Consider the following 16837-nt stretch of genomic DNA (forward strand, 5'->3'; position numbering starts at 1 on the left):
TTCTTTTTTCTTTATAGTGTAGAGAGTTATTTGCTACCAGTACACACATCTTAGAAATGTTTTGAATTTCTGAGAACCTCTAAAGATTTATTTATTTATTTTATTTATTTATTTGAGGGGGAAGGTTGGAAAGAGGGAAGGAGAAGAGGATGAAGGACAAGCGGACTCTGCACTGAGTGTGAAGCCTGATTTGGGGCTCCATCCCACCACCCTGAGATAATGGCCTGAGCCAAAATCAGAGTTGGACGCTTAACTGACTGAGCCACCCAAATGCCCCCCTCTTTTTTTTTTTTAAAAGATTTATTTATTGGGGCGCCTGGGTGGCTCAGTTGGTTAAGCGACTGCCTTCGGCTCAGGTCATGATCCTAGAGTCCCTGGATCGAGTCCCGCATCGGGCTCCCTGCTCGGCAGGGAGCCTGCTTCTGCCTCTGACCCTCCCCCCTCTCATGTGCTCTCTCTCTCTCATTCTCTCTGTCTCAAATAAATAAATAAAATCTTTATAAAAAAAATAAAGATTTATTTATTTATTTGAGAGAGAATGAGAGGAATTTTTGAGAGCCTTTAAATCACATGAACTACACGGTGGAGAGCTTTTATCAAGAAGGGACGCTATATTTTGTCAAATGCTTTTTCTACATCTATTGAGAGGATCATCTGGTTCTTGTCTTTTATTTATTTATTAAACATTTTATTTATTTATTTGACAGACAGAGACACAGCAAGAGAGGGAACACAAGCAGGGGGAGTGGGAGAGGGAGAAGCAGGCTCCCCGTGGAGCAGGGAGTCTGATGCGGGACTTGATCCCAGGACCTGGAGATCATGACCTGAGCTGAAGGCAGACGCTTAACTACTGAGCCACCCAGGCACCCGGGTTCTTGTCTTTTATAAGTGTGGTGTATCACACTGATTGATTTGCAGCCCAGGAATAAATCCCACTTGGTCGTGGTGAATAATCCTTTTAATGTACTGTTGATTAGCATTAAGGAGGGCACTGGAAGTAATGAGCACTGAATGTTGTATGTGACTGATAAATCACTAAATTCTACCTCTGAAACTAAAAAAAAAAAAAGGATTATATAATTAATAACACTGCTCTAAAACTAAGAAAAAATCACATGAACTTATAGAATGTCATAGGAAGTTGACATTTCTGTAATTTGAGGTCACCTCCTGAACCTCTCTAGTCCTTGATTTTATAAGAATTGAGGCATTGTTAGTAGCTTTTCGCCCTTGAAGGCTTTACCTATCAACTCTTTGGACAATTTCAGTCCAAAATTGAGGTTTGGGAGCATCCAGTTTTTTGTTTTTTGTTTTTTTGGAGCATCCAGTTTAAGAGGGAAAGAAACAGCCCTTCACACAACTGCATTCCCTTCTCAAAAAAAATAAACAAAAATAAAAATAATTTTTAAATAATTTTTTTTTAATAAATTTTTTTTAAAAAGGGGAGAGCGTCTGGGTGGCTCAGTTGGTTAAGCATCCAACTCTTGATTTCGATGCAGGTCTTTATCTCAGGGTGGTGGAATGGAGCTCCAAGTCGGGCTCCACACTCAGTATAGAGTCTGCTTGTCTCTCTCCCTCTAGTGAAAAGAGCACAAGCTGTGGGGTTTTGAACGTCTGCTAGTTGTCTGATTTTTGGCCAGTGTCTTCAATTTTCTGAGTCTCATTTCCCTCAACTATAAAGTGGAAAAATAATATCCTTAGAGTGTTGTTGGAGGTACTAAGAGAGAGAATGCGTGTAAGAATTAATGCATGCCCAAATGTTGGTCCCTTATTATAGTGTCCTTGCACATTCAGTCATCAGTGTAGGACTGTTCTTGGCTATTTTCTTGCTCCAATTATTTTGCTTTAAATTGATTTAAAAAAAAAAAGCCCACAGTTTTGGATGTGAATCACAAGTATTTAAAGCACTTCTAGGGGGACAACTGGCTGGCTCAGTCACAACAGCGTACAACTTTTGATCTTGGGGTTGTGAGTTTGAGCCCCATGTTGGGTGTAGAGATTACTAAAAAAAAAATAAATAAATAAATAAAACAAACTTAAAAATAAAGCAGTTCCTGGAAATCAAGTTTATTAGGTTTCATTTGCTGATAATCTATGACAGCCTATTTGTATGTACATATAGATTGTATTCCACCTCTTGCTGAAAATAATTTCAGCCTAATTAATCTATAAAAAGCAGGACAGTTTATCATTAATATATTGTGTGAGTCATGATTTCATTTGGATTACTGATCTCAGCCCCCCCACTTATTTATTTATTTATTATTATTTATTTATTTTTATTTATTTATTTGAGAGGGGGAGAACACAGAGGGAGAGGGAGAAGCAGACTCCCTGCTGAGCAGAGAGCCAGATGGGGGGCTTGATCCAAGGACCCCAAGATCATGACCTGAGCCGAAGGCAGATGCCTAACTGACTGAGCCATCCAGGTGCCTCACACTTTAAAAGCAAGCACACAAATTGAAGATACAGCTCTGCTGTGGGGTGAAGGCAAACTTCTGTGCCATTTTTTGAAGAGCAGTTAGGAGAATTGACTCCCCTTTTTCTTTTCTTTTCTTTTGTTTTAGATTTTTATTTATTTATTTGAGAGAGAGACACAGCTAGAGAGGGAACACAAGCAGGGGGAGTGGGAGAGGGAGAAGCAGGCTTCCTGCTGAGCAGGGACCCGATGTGGGGCTCGATCCCAAGACCCTGGAATCATGATCTGAGCTGAAAGCAAATGCTTAACGACTGAGCCACCCAGGTGCCCCTCCCCTTTCTTTTTCACTTCCGCGTTTTGCTTATTCCCCTTTATCCCCTAGCGGGGTGGAGCCTGAGGTAGTCACTACAGTTTTCTTTATCTTAGCAAAGTTTCTGTTTATTTTTTTTGAGAAGGGTGAAGGCAGTTGTGTGAAGGGTTGTTTCTTTCCCTCTTAAACTGGGTGCTCCATAACCCCAGTATTTGATCCTCAGCAAGTTTACCGTTTTAATCAAAATGGATGTTTTGTGTAACTGTATGTTGCTAGACTGTCTCATTGAGCTATCAATTCAGCAGATATTTATTGGGCAACTACCATATCCAGACACTCTTGTGTTCTGGAGATAAAGCCTTGAAGAATCCTCCCTTCCTTGAGCTTCCAGTCTGGCATGGATGGTAGGCCATTAACCAATGGGGGTTATAATAGGAGTGTTTGCAGGTACTAATAATGGCCTTTAAATTTCCTTGTGAACTTGGAGCACTTCATATTAGCTTGACGTAGTTCTGTGGTTTGAGAGTTAAACTTTAGTGATCTGAGCTTAGGCTCCCAGGTTGTACAGGGGCTTCTTCAGTGCTACTGATTTCTGGTTCTATTTATATAACCCCAATGTGGAGAAATCTGGGATGTTCCCCTCCAGTTAGTCCATTCACAAGTACTTTATGTTTTCTGTATTTACTATGATGAATGATGTGAAACATGGACAATTGTATCTAAACTTCACTCTTATTAATAAGAGAAATGCTTCATGGTCCATTCCATGTTCAAACTGATTTACATTTTCCAGTAGCATAATTTAGTTTAGATCTTGAGTGAACTGGAATCTTAGACTGAGGCCCAGTCTGTGTTGGTATTGTGATGGTCAGGCCATTTTTTCCCACTTTGTAAACATTTTTATTGCAGTATAACATACATGTAGGAAAGCATATAAATCCTGAGTTTGATGAATTTTCATAAAGTGAGCATACCATTTCACTACCCTAGAGATCACGAAACAATAGTATCACTGCCCCAGAAATTTCCCTTATGTCCTCTTTCAGTCATGAGCCATTGCCCCTTACCCCCAGGCCCTGGCAACCACTAATCTACTTTCTCTGTGGATTCTCCTATTCTATACATTTCATATGAATGGAATCATACAACCTGTGGCATTTTTTTGTCTGGCTTTCACTTAGTATAATATTTTCAGGGTTCATCCATGTTGTAGTATATATCAGTACTTTATTCCTTTTTATGGCTGAATTTTATATCATTAAATGGAAATACGACATTTTGTTTATCCATTCATCATTTGATGAAAATTTTGATTTTTTTCTACTTTTTGGATATTATGAATAATGCTGCTATGAACATTCATTTATAAGTTTTTGTGTGAACATGTTTTCACTTGGAGTGAAATTGCTATGTAATAAGGTAACTATGTTTACTTCTTTGAGAAACTGCTAAACTGTTTTCCAGGGTGGCTGTATTTTCACATTTCCCTTAGTAATATATGAGGGTTCTAATTTCTCCATATCTTGGCAGCACTTGTTCTTGTCTGTCTTTTTGATTACAGCCATCCTAGTGGATGTGGGATGGTATCTTATTATAATTTTATTTGCATTTTTCCTAATGACTAATGGTGTCAAGTGGCTTTTCATATGCTTATTGGCCTTTTGTATATCTTTTTTGGAGAAATGTCTAATCAGATTCTTTACCCATTTAAAAATTGGGTTATTTGACTTTTTTATTGAATTATAAGAATTCTTTATATATTCTGTATATTAGACCCTTATCAGATACATGATTTGCAAATAGTTCCTTCCATTCTGTGGGTTGTCTTCACTTTCTTGGTAGTGTTCTTTGAAACACAAAAGTTTTAAATTTTGATGAAGTCCAATTTATGTTTTCTTTGGTTGCTTGTGCTTTTATTATGTCTAAGAAACCATTGGCTAATCCACAGCCATAAAGATTTATTCCTGTGTTTTCTTCTAAGACATTTGTAGTTTTAACTCTCACATTTAGGTCTTTAATCCACTTTGGGTTACTTTTTATATATGATGTGAAGTAGAGGTGTTACTTTTTTTAAACCTTATTTTGATAATAATTTTTGGCTTCCATAGTTATATAAGTAATTCATTTAGCTTTCTCTGAAGTTAACATTTTACATAAACATAGTACAATAATCAAGACTAAGAATTTAACATTGGCATGATACAATTTACTAAACAAGAGTTTATTGGGATTCACCAGTTTTTCTACTAATGTGCTTTATCTGTTTGAAGATCCAATCCAGTTTTCTACATTGCATATAGGTATCATATCTCCATAGTTGTCTTCTATCTGTGGAGTTCCTCAATCTTTCCTTGTCTTTCATGACCTTGATACTTTGGAATAATGTTTATATGTTTTGTAGTATGTCTTTCAATTTTGTTTTTTCTGGTACGTTGTCATGATTAGTCTGAGGTTATGAATTACTGGGAAGAATACCCCACATATGGGGGCACTTGGGTGGCTCAGTCGTTAAGCGTCTACCTTGGGCTCAGGTCATGATCCCAGGGTCCTGGGATCAAGCCCCACATTGGGATCCCTGCTCAGCAGGAAGCCTGCTTCTCCCTCTCCCATTCCCCCTGCTTGTGTTCCCTCTCTCACTGTGTCTCTCTCTGTCAAATAAATAAATAAATAAATAAAATCTTTAATTAAAAAAAAAGAATACCCCACATATGATGTGCCCTTCTCAGGACATCGTATCAAGAAGTACAGGATGTTAAAATTAAAATGTGTCATTATTGGCGATTTTAACCTTGATCACTTGGTTGAGATGATGTCTGCCATGTTTATCCACTATAAAGTTACTGTTTTTCTCTTTGTAATTAATAAGTGTTTATTTTGTTAGAGATTGAAACTGGGCAGTATCTTGTTTTCTAAACTTTGCCTGCTAATCTAGCGTCCATAAGTGGATCTTACCTGTAGCAATTATTATTCTGGTGTTCTAATAGTGATTTTTTTATTTTCCTTACTCCTATATTTATTAGTTGGAATTCTTTTATGAGGAAGAGTTGTCCCTTCTCTCTCATCCATCCATCCATTTATCTATATCAGTATGGACTCAAGGATACTTATTATTTGGGTTATAATCTAGTACTATCATTATTTGTTTTGCTAATCAAATCATTCCAGCTTTGAGCATTGGTACCTTTTTAGGTTGGCTCCTTTGTCCTCTAATCATGCCGCCCTCCTTTTTTTGAACTTTTCCTTTCTGGCACCACAAGATGCTCCAGGCTCATCTTGTATTTCTCCTGTCCCAGCCCTGTAATCAGCTACCTCCCTAAGAAGCCCTGATTCTTTTTATTGCAGAATGGTATTTAGCAATCAGCATCTCAGTGTTAGGTGTGCTTACTGCTACTGGGGTGTCATTGCTTTATTTTTCATATTAAAAAGACTTTTAAAAGAGATATTATATTTAATTTATCTTAAAATATTTTCCAGCCAGTTTTTAAAGATTATATGATACATAACCAGTTGAAAAATGTAGACTTGTCTTTTTGCCTGTAAACAGTTTCCATTTTCAGTTTGTAATGAGTGTTATTATCTAATCTTTGAAGACATAATTTTTAAAAAAATATTTTATTTTTGGGGCACCTGGGTGGCTCAGTTGGTTAAGCATCCAAGTTTTGATCTCAGTTCAGGTCTTCATCTCAGGCTTGTGAGTTCAAGCCCCGCACTGGGCTCCATGCTGGGTGTGGAGCCTACTTAAAAAAAATTAAAAATAAGTAACTAAATAAGATTTTATTTTTAAGTAATCTCTGCACTCAATGTGGGCCTCACACTTATAACCCCAAGATCAAAAGTTGCACACTCCACGGACTGAGAGCCAGCCAGCGTTCTTATTAGGTTTGGAATTAATCCTCTTTTTAATTATGTTTTGATGATGTTTATATGTGAGTTAATGTTTATGTAGAAGATCAAGGCAGGCTTGGGATGGCCTGGAATGTAGTCTCTGCTGGGCCTGAGATGCGAGGTAGGGTTGTGCAATGGAAACAGACACTGAGTGACATGGCGAAAGGCAGGTACCCATTCACAGATAAGTGGGATGCATGGCAGGCATGAATTTTTCCCATGTCCAAGTGGTAGCAGTAAGTTAACTGGTGTTCCTAATTTTCTTTCTCCTGGGACCGTAATTACTCCTACACTGAGGTGGGAATGTTAGGGTGTGCAGGGGCAAGTGGCAGGTAGACATACCTTTGAAGAGAATAACCTGATTTAAAACACTTTGTAATATTATTTTCCAGTAGATACATTAATATTTTTTCTGGGGTACTTTTTTCCTATTACATCATGATGTGAAATATTTATGCTATGTCATCATTTTTAGGCCTTAATAAGGATATCAAATAAAACTTATTTTTTCTTGGCTTATTACCTGGCCACCTCTCCCTTATTTCTTATAACATGGAAGATCTTAACATAGGTAACAGAACCAGGGTGACATTAGCTGATGCTCTCTGTCCCCCTTTGATGCCTCCCAGGAATGCCAGTGGCCTGGGGGACAGAGATGCCTGGACTTGAGCTGTGGAGAGAGGAAGCTTCAAGCGGGAGGCGTCTCCAGGTACTGGGGCCAATCCACAGTTGATTAATGCCTGTATAGTTATCAGGAGCTAACTGACTAAACTAACATTGATTGCCCATACTTAAATTTATACTATTTTTTTTTTACAAGATAAAGTATGTACATAGATAATCTAGTAACTGTGGCAATTTGTGCAGTTTGAGATACTTGGCAGTGGTTATGTTTTTAAAAAAAATTTTTACCTAGGGAGTTTAATTGAAGTTTTAAAATTAAGTATGATTTTTTTTCTATTTTTTGATCTTAAGTACTCTGTGGACATTTTCATAACTATAGCATATAAAGATACATTACTTCTTTTTGAATATCGTATCTATTCCAAAATAAAACACTGGGCAGTCCTAAGAGGGTACATTAAAATGAAATTCTAGAATAGTTTGACAATCTAGTACAGAGTTTTTAAAAGGCAGACTTGATAGGTTATGTAGTTCTTACATCTTTTTAGCTTACTTAAATATATATAGCGTACATAAGCCCCTTAAATACACACACACAAACACACAGATATATATACACATGTTATATATATTTAAGGTACTCATATATATGGGTAAAATTTACCAACATTTTTTTCTATATTGTCATGCTGGTATTTTAAACCATAGGAAACCAAAGTCCAAAGGAACCACTGTGAAGTCTTTATGTAACAAAAAAATGAAATTTTGTATATTTGCTTTTGAGTTCATATTTTAATTTCAGGAAAGAAAAATCTGAAGGGCACTCACATAAAACTGAGTTTAGAGTCTAAGATAAAGCTATTACTACAGGCCACTAAATTTACCAATATGATAACTCTGGTATAATTTACATGTAATGAGATTTTCATAAAATAAGGCTAAATAGGTTATAAGTTTGCCATTTCTACTTTAAAGGTAACAAGGTAAAATGGTCTCAAGGTGAAGCAAGGGAGATCTATGTACGTGTGAAGAAGAATTACATATTATTAAATATTGAGTTGTTGAACTAATTTGAGGGTATATCCACTTACTGAAGAAATATATTTTTAGTGTTTACTATGCAGCAGAGACTATTCTAGGTGTAAAGGTAGAGTGGTGAACAAAACAGACCAGATTCTTGCCTTCAGGAATTGTGGAGACAGAGGTTAATTTAGGTAGGTCAGAATGTGAAAGCAGAGTAAGTAGAATATTGGCTTTGGTGTCATTCTCTATTCTAGAAATGGTAGATGGTTTTCATGTAATGTATCAGCTCTCTAGACCCTCCCCACAGCCCCAGATTGAGAAAGATGATATGCCACATCCTAGGTAGCGGGGAAAGAGGGCTGTGATTGCCCAGTAATGATCACTGCTAAGGGTGGAGTGGAGAATGGTGGCTTGTGTACTTTGGAATCAGACAGGCCCAAGTTCAAGCCCTACTTCTGGCACTTACTAAACAGGTAAACTTCAGAAGAGTTATTTAACTACTATGAACTTGCCCCCTCTTCTGTAAAGACAGGGAAAATGGACAGAATTGTTGTGAAAATTAAAAACTCCAGAAGATGCTCATTAAGTATTAGTTCTCCCCATCTTTTTTCTTATTTTAGTTTTCTTATATATACAAAGGGGATACCACTATTGGCCTTGTCTATTATTGTGAGGACTAACTAAGTGAAAGAAATGTGTGAAACCACTTTAATACGGTTTATAATGTGATATTACTATATGCTATATCTGGAAATGGAAGATTATTAGGCTCTTGGGCAGCTGGGAAATGGGAAGAACTCATGAATTCTTCCAGAAGTGGGAAGTCATGGATCCCGACATTAGCAACCCAACATTAACATAATTTAGCTACTCTTTGTGTTGTTTTCTCCCCTTTTTGTTATCAGCCACTAACCTGCTGCTCTTAATCTTATTTCTTCTTTACATTCCCCAGAGAGTATGGATTGGTCCACTTGAGCACTGGTATTCTTTTGGGCAGAATTTTCACACCCAGCCACATCTAGGTAGTTGGTAGACTGGCCTGTAGAGTTGCTGCCTTTGGGTCTGGTGTTTACTAGTGCTTATTCTGACAGGAGCTGTTCTGGCCTATTCTTGCTTCCTTTGCAGGGGCTATGGGGCAGGAGTTTCCCTCAGAAGGTGGTTGTGATCACTACTGACCTGTCTTAAGAAAATGCAGTGATTATTTAAAGGGATTGGAGGAAATTAGGATAGACTTTATGGTGGGAGATAGTCTTTGAGATTTCTTAAACTATGGATAATTATTTTCTCCTTTCAATTTTTCTTTGAATAAGTAGCTGGTGATTCACATTACTTCTTAGAATCGATTGAAAATCATTATTTCTTGAGTAGCACCCAGCTGATCAAATTCTCTTTAGATTTTAGGTTTCCAAAGAAAAGACTCAATAAGCTTTAAGTTATTAGTAATTCATGTGGTAAATTTTCTTGATAAACCAAGATTTCACCATTCTTTTAGAGGTAACTTTGACTCAGAAAATTATTTTCCTAATGTAAATCCCACTTAGTTCTCCCAGGTTCTCCCATGTGTCATTATTGAAGTTTGTGAACTATTTCTTAAAACTTTTGACCATAGCCAACTGGCATTAGAAGTACCTGCTAATGTCTATAATATATACTCAGTATACTTGTCTAATAAGATTTAATTCTTTTTCTTCCAGGTAATTTATCCTCAACATTCCAAACTTACTGATAAAGAAGTAAGTAAAAATACTGCTTCGTATAGTCTGCTATTATATTCTATTTGTCTTTATTGGTGTGTGTGTCAGCATATATAGCTTTTGTTTTCTTTTTCAGAAAACCAATATTTGCTATTTGTCTTTTCCAGATTCAAATTCAGGTAACTATTTTTCATGTGGCATTTTTTTTTTTTTTAAGATTTTATTTATTTATTTGACAGAGAGATGCAGCGAGAAAGGGAACACAAGCAGGGGGAGTGGGAGAGGGAGAAGCAGGCTTCCCGCGGAGCAGGGAGCCCGATGCGGGGCTCGATCCCAGGACCCTGGGATCGTGACCTGAGCCGGAGGCAGATGCTTAACGACTGAGCCACCCAGGTGCCCCTTCATATGGTATTTTTGTTGAATTTTATACTAAGGATATTGATTATACCTTAATATATAAAAATGGATTGAAATAGAATATTAGAATGCAGACTCAATTTCAGCCTAACAAGTCATTGATTGCAATTCTTAGTTTTATGATGCCAGTTATGTCTTTTTGATTTTAGTTGGTTCAACTTTTAAATAACTGTTATGTTGTAGTGAAGTAAAACATCAAGGAGCAATAAACTTGCAATAGTGAAGAGATCGAAAACCAGCAACATTGGTATGTTTGGATTTATAGTAAGTAGTTTACTTTCAGTTCAGGATTTGGAAGCTTACCAAGAACTCTGTTAAAGCAGTGAGTTAAAAAAAAACACACACACACAACAGGGTGAATCTGGTTATGAAGCATGGCCATCAATTACTTGTAATAGTTTGTGTTAACATATGTAAAGCACTTGGAATAGTGGTTAGCATATAAAAAGCAACATGTGAGTGTTTGCTATTATTACTAAGCTTGGTTTTGCTGGTCTTTTTCAAACTCTCCCTTTGTGTGGTCCTAATTGTTGAAATCTTTCAGGTTACCCCTTATATTTCCCTTTCAGAACAGCTTTTCAGGCTTCTAGTGACCAGAACATTCCACATCTTAGACCACACACAGTTAGAACCCTATGAAGCAAAGGCACTCCAGTTCCCTTTCCTTTTGTGGTTACTTCTAATATCCTGTTACTTTAGTTTAGTTAATCTGATTTGGGAGATTTGACATTTTAATTTTTTTAAAAAATATTTTCTCCTTACCTTATAAATGCTTCCAGAGTTCTTTCCTATACATTTGCAACTCAGCTTTCAGGAATTATGTAAAAAAGAAATGGTGTCTTGGTTTAAAAAAAAAAAAAAGCCTTTGAGAGATCCCAGTAGGGCTTTTATTCTAACCTGGAATTATTGGAATCTCTTAGCATGTTTGCCTATTAATGAAATAATGATAGAGAGGTCCTATAGGATCATTCCTCATTTCCTTACTAAGTCCACACATGTAGTTCTGAATATAGTGAGTGTTGGATTGGACTTCCAGGACTCAGGGTAAGCTGAGTTGTATGCATTACAGGATGAACTGATTTTACATGATTGGAGGCATGGTGGATTACACTGAACACTCTTCTCTTTCAGATCACAGCTGGTTTTCATGGCTTTTTTCACCTCCCTGCATGATCTTCAAGGTTAAGAAGCTAATTACATGGTGTTTGGATAGCCTTTTTTATTTTTAGTTTTGTAGTCAGTCTCTCCCTGTGTCCCTTTTTGTTAGAAGTGTAATCCATGTAAATCAGAATTTGTTCAGTATTTTAGGCACTTGAGTGACGTACAGATGTTTTGTAATGCCTTCCTTATAAGCTGCACATCAAATGAAGTAGGGTTTGTTTTACTTTAAGTATGGTGGATTTGTAGAAATAAAATTGACAAAAGGTCTTAAAAACAGACATCTTGCCATCTTAGGAGATGAACATTAATCTAGACAACAATAGGCTGTGAGTTTTATATGTATTTGAGAGTGCTAGTCTCAGTTGTGATTATCCAGTTTGTTTCACTTATATATTTATGAAATGCGTGTTGGGATTCCTGTGCCAACTTTGAAGTGGATTTAATTTTTCCCAAAATAGCTGTTATTGTTATGGAAGGAAATCCAGGTACGTAGAGTAGTCTTTAGGAAAGAATCATAATCTAGGTTTTATTTCCATGGTGCACACTTTAAAAAAGTAAAACAAGATTTAGACTCTCTGGCATACAGATAAAGAAGAATGCTTTTGGGATTTCCAGTGGAATGACTTGCCAATCCTCCATTTCCTCCACCTGCTATCCACACAGACCTTTAAGATCCTGTGACTTTCCTCACAAAAAAATTTTGTTTGTTTTGTTTTTAGGTTTCAATATCTTGTTGTATTTGAGTGACTTTTATCTTTAGGAGCCAAATTTTGGATTTTAAGAAACAGATATATAGCATCTGGAAAATGCAAGGAATGCTGAATTTTGTGAAAAGGAAGTAATAAAACTCCCATAGCCATAAATCCCTATCCGCCTGGCTCCATTCTCAAATCATGGGTATGCTGTGAGAACTTTCCATTGACCAGCTGCACCCACAAGCTGTATAGAATTGGTCAGGAAGATAGTTTACCAGGTCAAAAAGGCTTTAGCCATGTTAGCCTTGTCAACTGAGGTAAATGGTTCCTGTTTTATGTTTCAGGGGTCTGTCTCTTCACACACTGAAGGTTACTAAAGAAATATCAACTGCTTATCTGTTCTCCATCCTGACCTCACCATTATCACGATAGGAAAGGAGACATTATAGATTCACAACCAGATTTTTTACATTTGCCATGCAGAAAATGATATCCAGGAAGGGCAAGGCACTCCTGATACCCTACAATCTCATCAAAATAAATCTGTATTGTTACTATGAGCCATTGCATTTTCCTGCTCTATCTTATTAAGTGTCTCAGAGAAATTAGTGTATACTTCTCGGTGGAATTTTCTTTCTTTCTTTTCTTTTGTAAAAAATATTTTAAGTTTTAAATTTTAATTCCAGTACAGTTAACATACAGGATAGTATTAGTTGCAGGTGTACAATATAGTGATTCAACAATTCTGTACTTAATCATTGCTCATCAATGTAAGTGTATTTTATAATCCGCATCACCTATTACACCTATCTCTCTACCCACCTCCTCTCTGGTAGCCATCAGTTTGTTCTCTATAGTTAAGAGTCTGTTTCTTGATTTGTCTCTCTCCCTCTCTTTTTTCCCTTTGTTTTGCTTCTTAAATTCCACATATGAGTGAAATCGTATGGTATTTGTCTTTCTCTGACTTATTTCACTTAGCATTATACTCTCTAGATCCATCCATGTTGTTGCAAATGTCAAGATTTCATTCTTTTTTATGGCTGAGTAATATTCCATTGTGTGTATATAAATGTGCAAGATGTGGTATGTGTGTGTATGTGTGTGCGTGTATACACACCATATCCTCATTATCCATTCATCTGTTGATGGACACTTGGGCTGCTTCCGTATTTGGCTATTATAAATAATGCTGCAGTAAACATAAGGGTGCATATATCCTTTTGAATTAGTGTTTTTGTATTCTTTGGGTAAATACCCAGTAGTGTGATTACTAGATTGTAGGGTAGTTCTATGTTTAATTTCTGAGGAACTCCATACTGTTTACCACAGTGGTTGCACCAGTTTGCATTCTCACCAACAGTGCAAGAGCGTTCCTTTTTCTCTACATCCTCACCAATACTTGTTGTTTCTTGTGTTTTTGATTTTAGCCATTCTGACAGGTGTGAGGTGGTATTGTGGTTTTGATTTGCATTTCCCTGATGATGAATGATGAGTGTTTTTTCATGTCTGTTGGCTCTTTTTTTTTTTAAACAATACTTAAATGTCTTCTAAAGGGAAAAATTGAACCATCAACATATACATCTTTTGAACTAAAACAATGCTAGAAGTATTTTCCATTATCTCAGTTTCATGTGTTTTCCTTATTTTTAAACTACTGTAACAAGTAAAGAAACTGACTTCACCTATCCTCCAGTCCCCTGTGTTTCTTTCCTCCACCACCAAAGAAATATTAATTTCTATGATTACATTTAGGTTTATATACTGAATTGCTTTTTAAAAACTTAAACATATCAGGTTTCTGCTTCCTTTGTTAAGAACTTCATGTGCTAAGGAAATATGAGTACTTCTTTGTATAATAGTAAGTAATAAAATCTTGAGCACATTTCATATTTAGTTTAATCTTATTAGTTCTAAATATAATAACCAGGAAGAATTTCAGTGACAAGCTACTTAATATGTCTTTTACTTTTTAAGACTCTTTATGGTTTTTTGTAATTATTGCCAGACAGTTTAGGTAAAGTTTACATGTTTTAAGAGGTTTGCTAGAAGTGATTAATGTTTAAAAACTTTATTAAAAACTTTTTAAATTAAAATGATGAAAATAGTGAATCTATTACTTGGGGACTTCCTGATTCTGCTATATTATGTCTTTTATATTATGTCTTTTAAAAGAAACTTATTGTGAAATGTAAAACACATACAAGGTCTAGAAATAGAACATTGTCAGTGCCTTAGAAGCCCCCTCATGTCCCCTCCTAAGCACTATTTCCCACCCCCTCCAAATGCAACCACAATCCTGATTCTTGTGATAAGTGTCTTGCTTTTCTTTATACTTTTATCACCCAACCATGCATCCCTAAACTCTATAGTTTAGTTTTGCCTGCTTAAAAATATATGTATATGTGTGTGTGTGTGTGTATATATATATATATATATATATATATATATATATATATATATATATAAATGGATTTGAACAGTATATGTTCTTTTGTATTTGGCTTCTTTTTCTCATTATTATGTTTGTGAGTCAACATTACATGCAAACAGTTTAAAGATTTTTTTAATTAAATGAGGGAAATAGGAATAGGAAAAATAGTAAAGAGACCTAGGAGTTAAGGTGTATGTTTTGCTAATGGCTTTACTTCTAACCAGCAAAGATGGCTTTGGACAAGTCACTTGAATGCTCAGGATCTCCTGTTTTTCTCTAAAACATGATAAAATGGGTTTAAACAATTCATAGGACCTTTTTGGCTCTAACGTTTGATGAATCTGGATAAAGAAATGTTATACTATGCTATTCTTAATTACTTTCACTTTTGTTTTCATTAGGTTGTCTTGGAGATACCCAGTTTTGTTTTAGATTTCGACAATCTTCTGGGAGGAGGGTGTCACTGCATTGTCTCCTGGATCATTATGACAAAGATTTACCAGTTTACTTAAAGGTTGGAAAAGTAGTAATAGAAAAATGTCCATGTGAGAGGAAACTTTAGAACTCAGCTACCTCTTATAGCATTCAGAAATATTTTGTTTTTATCTTATTACTATATTATACTGCTAGATTTCCTAAGTGAGTCCATTTTATAAGGATTCAGCATGTGAAAGAAAGGGACTTTATAAAGTTACTGTTCTTGAAACACGTACTGCTGTTGTGAAGTATAGAAATTGATTAGAATGTTGAGGTGATTTTCCCTCAATTTTTAATAACTCTTTGCTTCGATGTGGAGTTGGGGTGGTATTATACCAGTAAATATCACTCAAGTTGAAGATTCCCTACTTTATGATAGAATTATAGTTGTCTCATTTTGATTTTTTAATGAGTTTGTTTTACAGTTATTATTTATTAAAGACAATTTTAGCAATTCAGGTGATTTCAGAGGTAGGTCTCTGTTTGGTATTCCACATTTCCATCTCTAACTGCGTGAGGAACATTTCCATCTGGATATCCTATCAGCACATCCAGTATAACATCATTTGCCTGAAATCAGCATTTATAGTTAATCTCCCTGGTTCCATAAATGACAGGAGCCCTCTCCCAGTTAGCAAAGATACTACCTTCGAAATGTCTTATAGCCATCTACTCCTTTCCATGACCTTTTGATATTGGTATTGACATATTCTTTCAACTGTTAATAATAGCTACTATTTATTGGAGCTTGTTATGTTCTAGGCACTGTATTAATAAGTATGTGTTATCTCATTAATTCTCCTTACAGTGTTCTGAGAGAGTTCCTTGTGCAAATAAGGGAATTGAGGGCTGTTGAGGATAAGAAATTTGCCCAAAGATATGCCATCTTTTGTGGGTTTTTTTGATGTATTTTACACAGTGTTGCTAGCTAAAGTATACATATATATTATATAAAAATAAATATAAAATGACTATGTTGCTTAATGAATAAAGAGCTAATGATAGTACTGTTTCCTCATCCTCACTTTTTGGGCCTTCCAAAGTAAGACCTTTACCTTTCCAATTTCCAACTTTATCTCCTTTCTATACAGGTGCCTTATTTTAGCCAAACCGAACTATTTCCTGAGGTAGCTTGTGTTTTTCTATCTCTCCTTATTTTTGCTCAAACTCCTGGCTCTCTAAACCTGGAATGTCTTTGTCTTTGTTTAAATCATATCCATCCTTTGATGCCCAGTTTAAAAACAGCTGCCTCCATGAAATCTTTACTGATCCCCATAGACAGAGGTAATCTCTTTCCTCTTGGCCTCTTTGTAACACTTTGTGCTTTCTATATACCCGCCTTGAGCTTTGTTTTTATCCCTCTTTAGATTATGAGCTCCTGCAGGAACTGTATCTGAAGCATCTTTTAACTTCTCTAACACAATGCCTTGTTCAAAGTAGGTGGTCAATAAATATTTGAGCAAAGAGTAACAATCCAATTAGGAACTGGGTCAAAGTTTATTTCATTAGGATACAAAAATTTCTTATGTTTTTTGGAATGTAGTCACTTTCTTTTTTTTTTTTTAAGATTTTATTTATTTATTTGAGAGAGAGAATGAGATAGAGAGAGCATGAGAGGGGGGAGGGTCAGAGGGAGAAGCAGACTGCCTGCTGAGCAGGGAGCCTGATGCGGGACTCGATCCCGGGACTCCAGGATCATGA

At 36.0% G+C, this 16837-nt stretch overlaps 1 protein-coding gene across 2 annotated transcripts in view; it reads left to right on the forward strand.

Moving 5' to 3' along the window:
* DENND6A (DENN domain containing 6A) overlaps nt 1-16837 on the forward strand; it is a 57778-nt gene that overhangs the window by 4570 nt on the left and 36371 nt on the right. For both annotated transcript variants that reach the window (XM_034998043.1, XM_034998044.1), the window contains exons 2-4: nt 9956-9994; nt 10092-10134; nt 15061-15173. In XM_034998043.1, coding sequence (XP_034853934.1) covers nt 9956-9994; nt 10092-10134; nt 15061-15173 — 195 coding nt within the window. The remainder of the gene's footprint in view (nt 1-9955; nt 9995-10091; nt 10135-15060; nt 15174-16837) is intronic.

The sequence above is a fragment of the Mirounga leonina genome, unplaced genomic scaffold (assembly GCF_011800145.1).
Source record: "Mirounga leonina isolate KUSES-001 unplaced genomic scaffold, KU_Mleo_1.0 Mir_94, whole genome shotgun sequence".
NCBI classification, from domain to species: Eukaryota; Metazoa; Chordata; class Mammalia; order Carnivora; family Phocidae; genus Mirounga; species Mirounga leonina.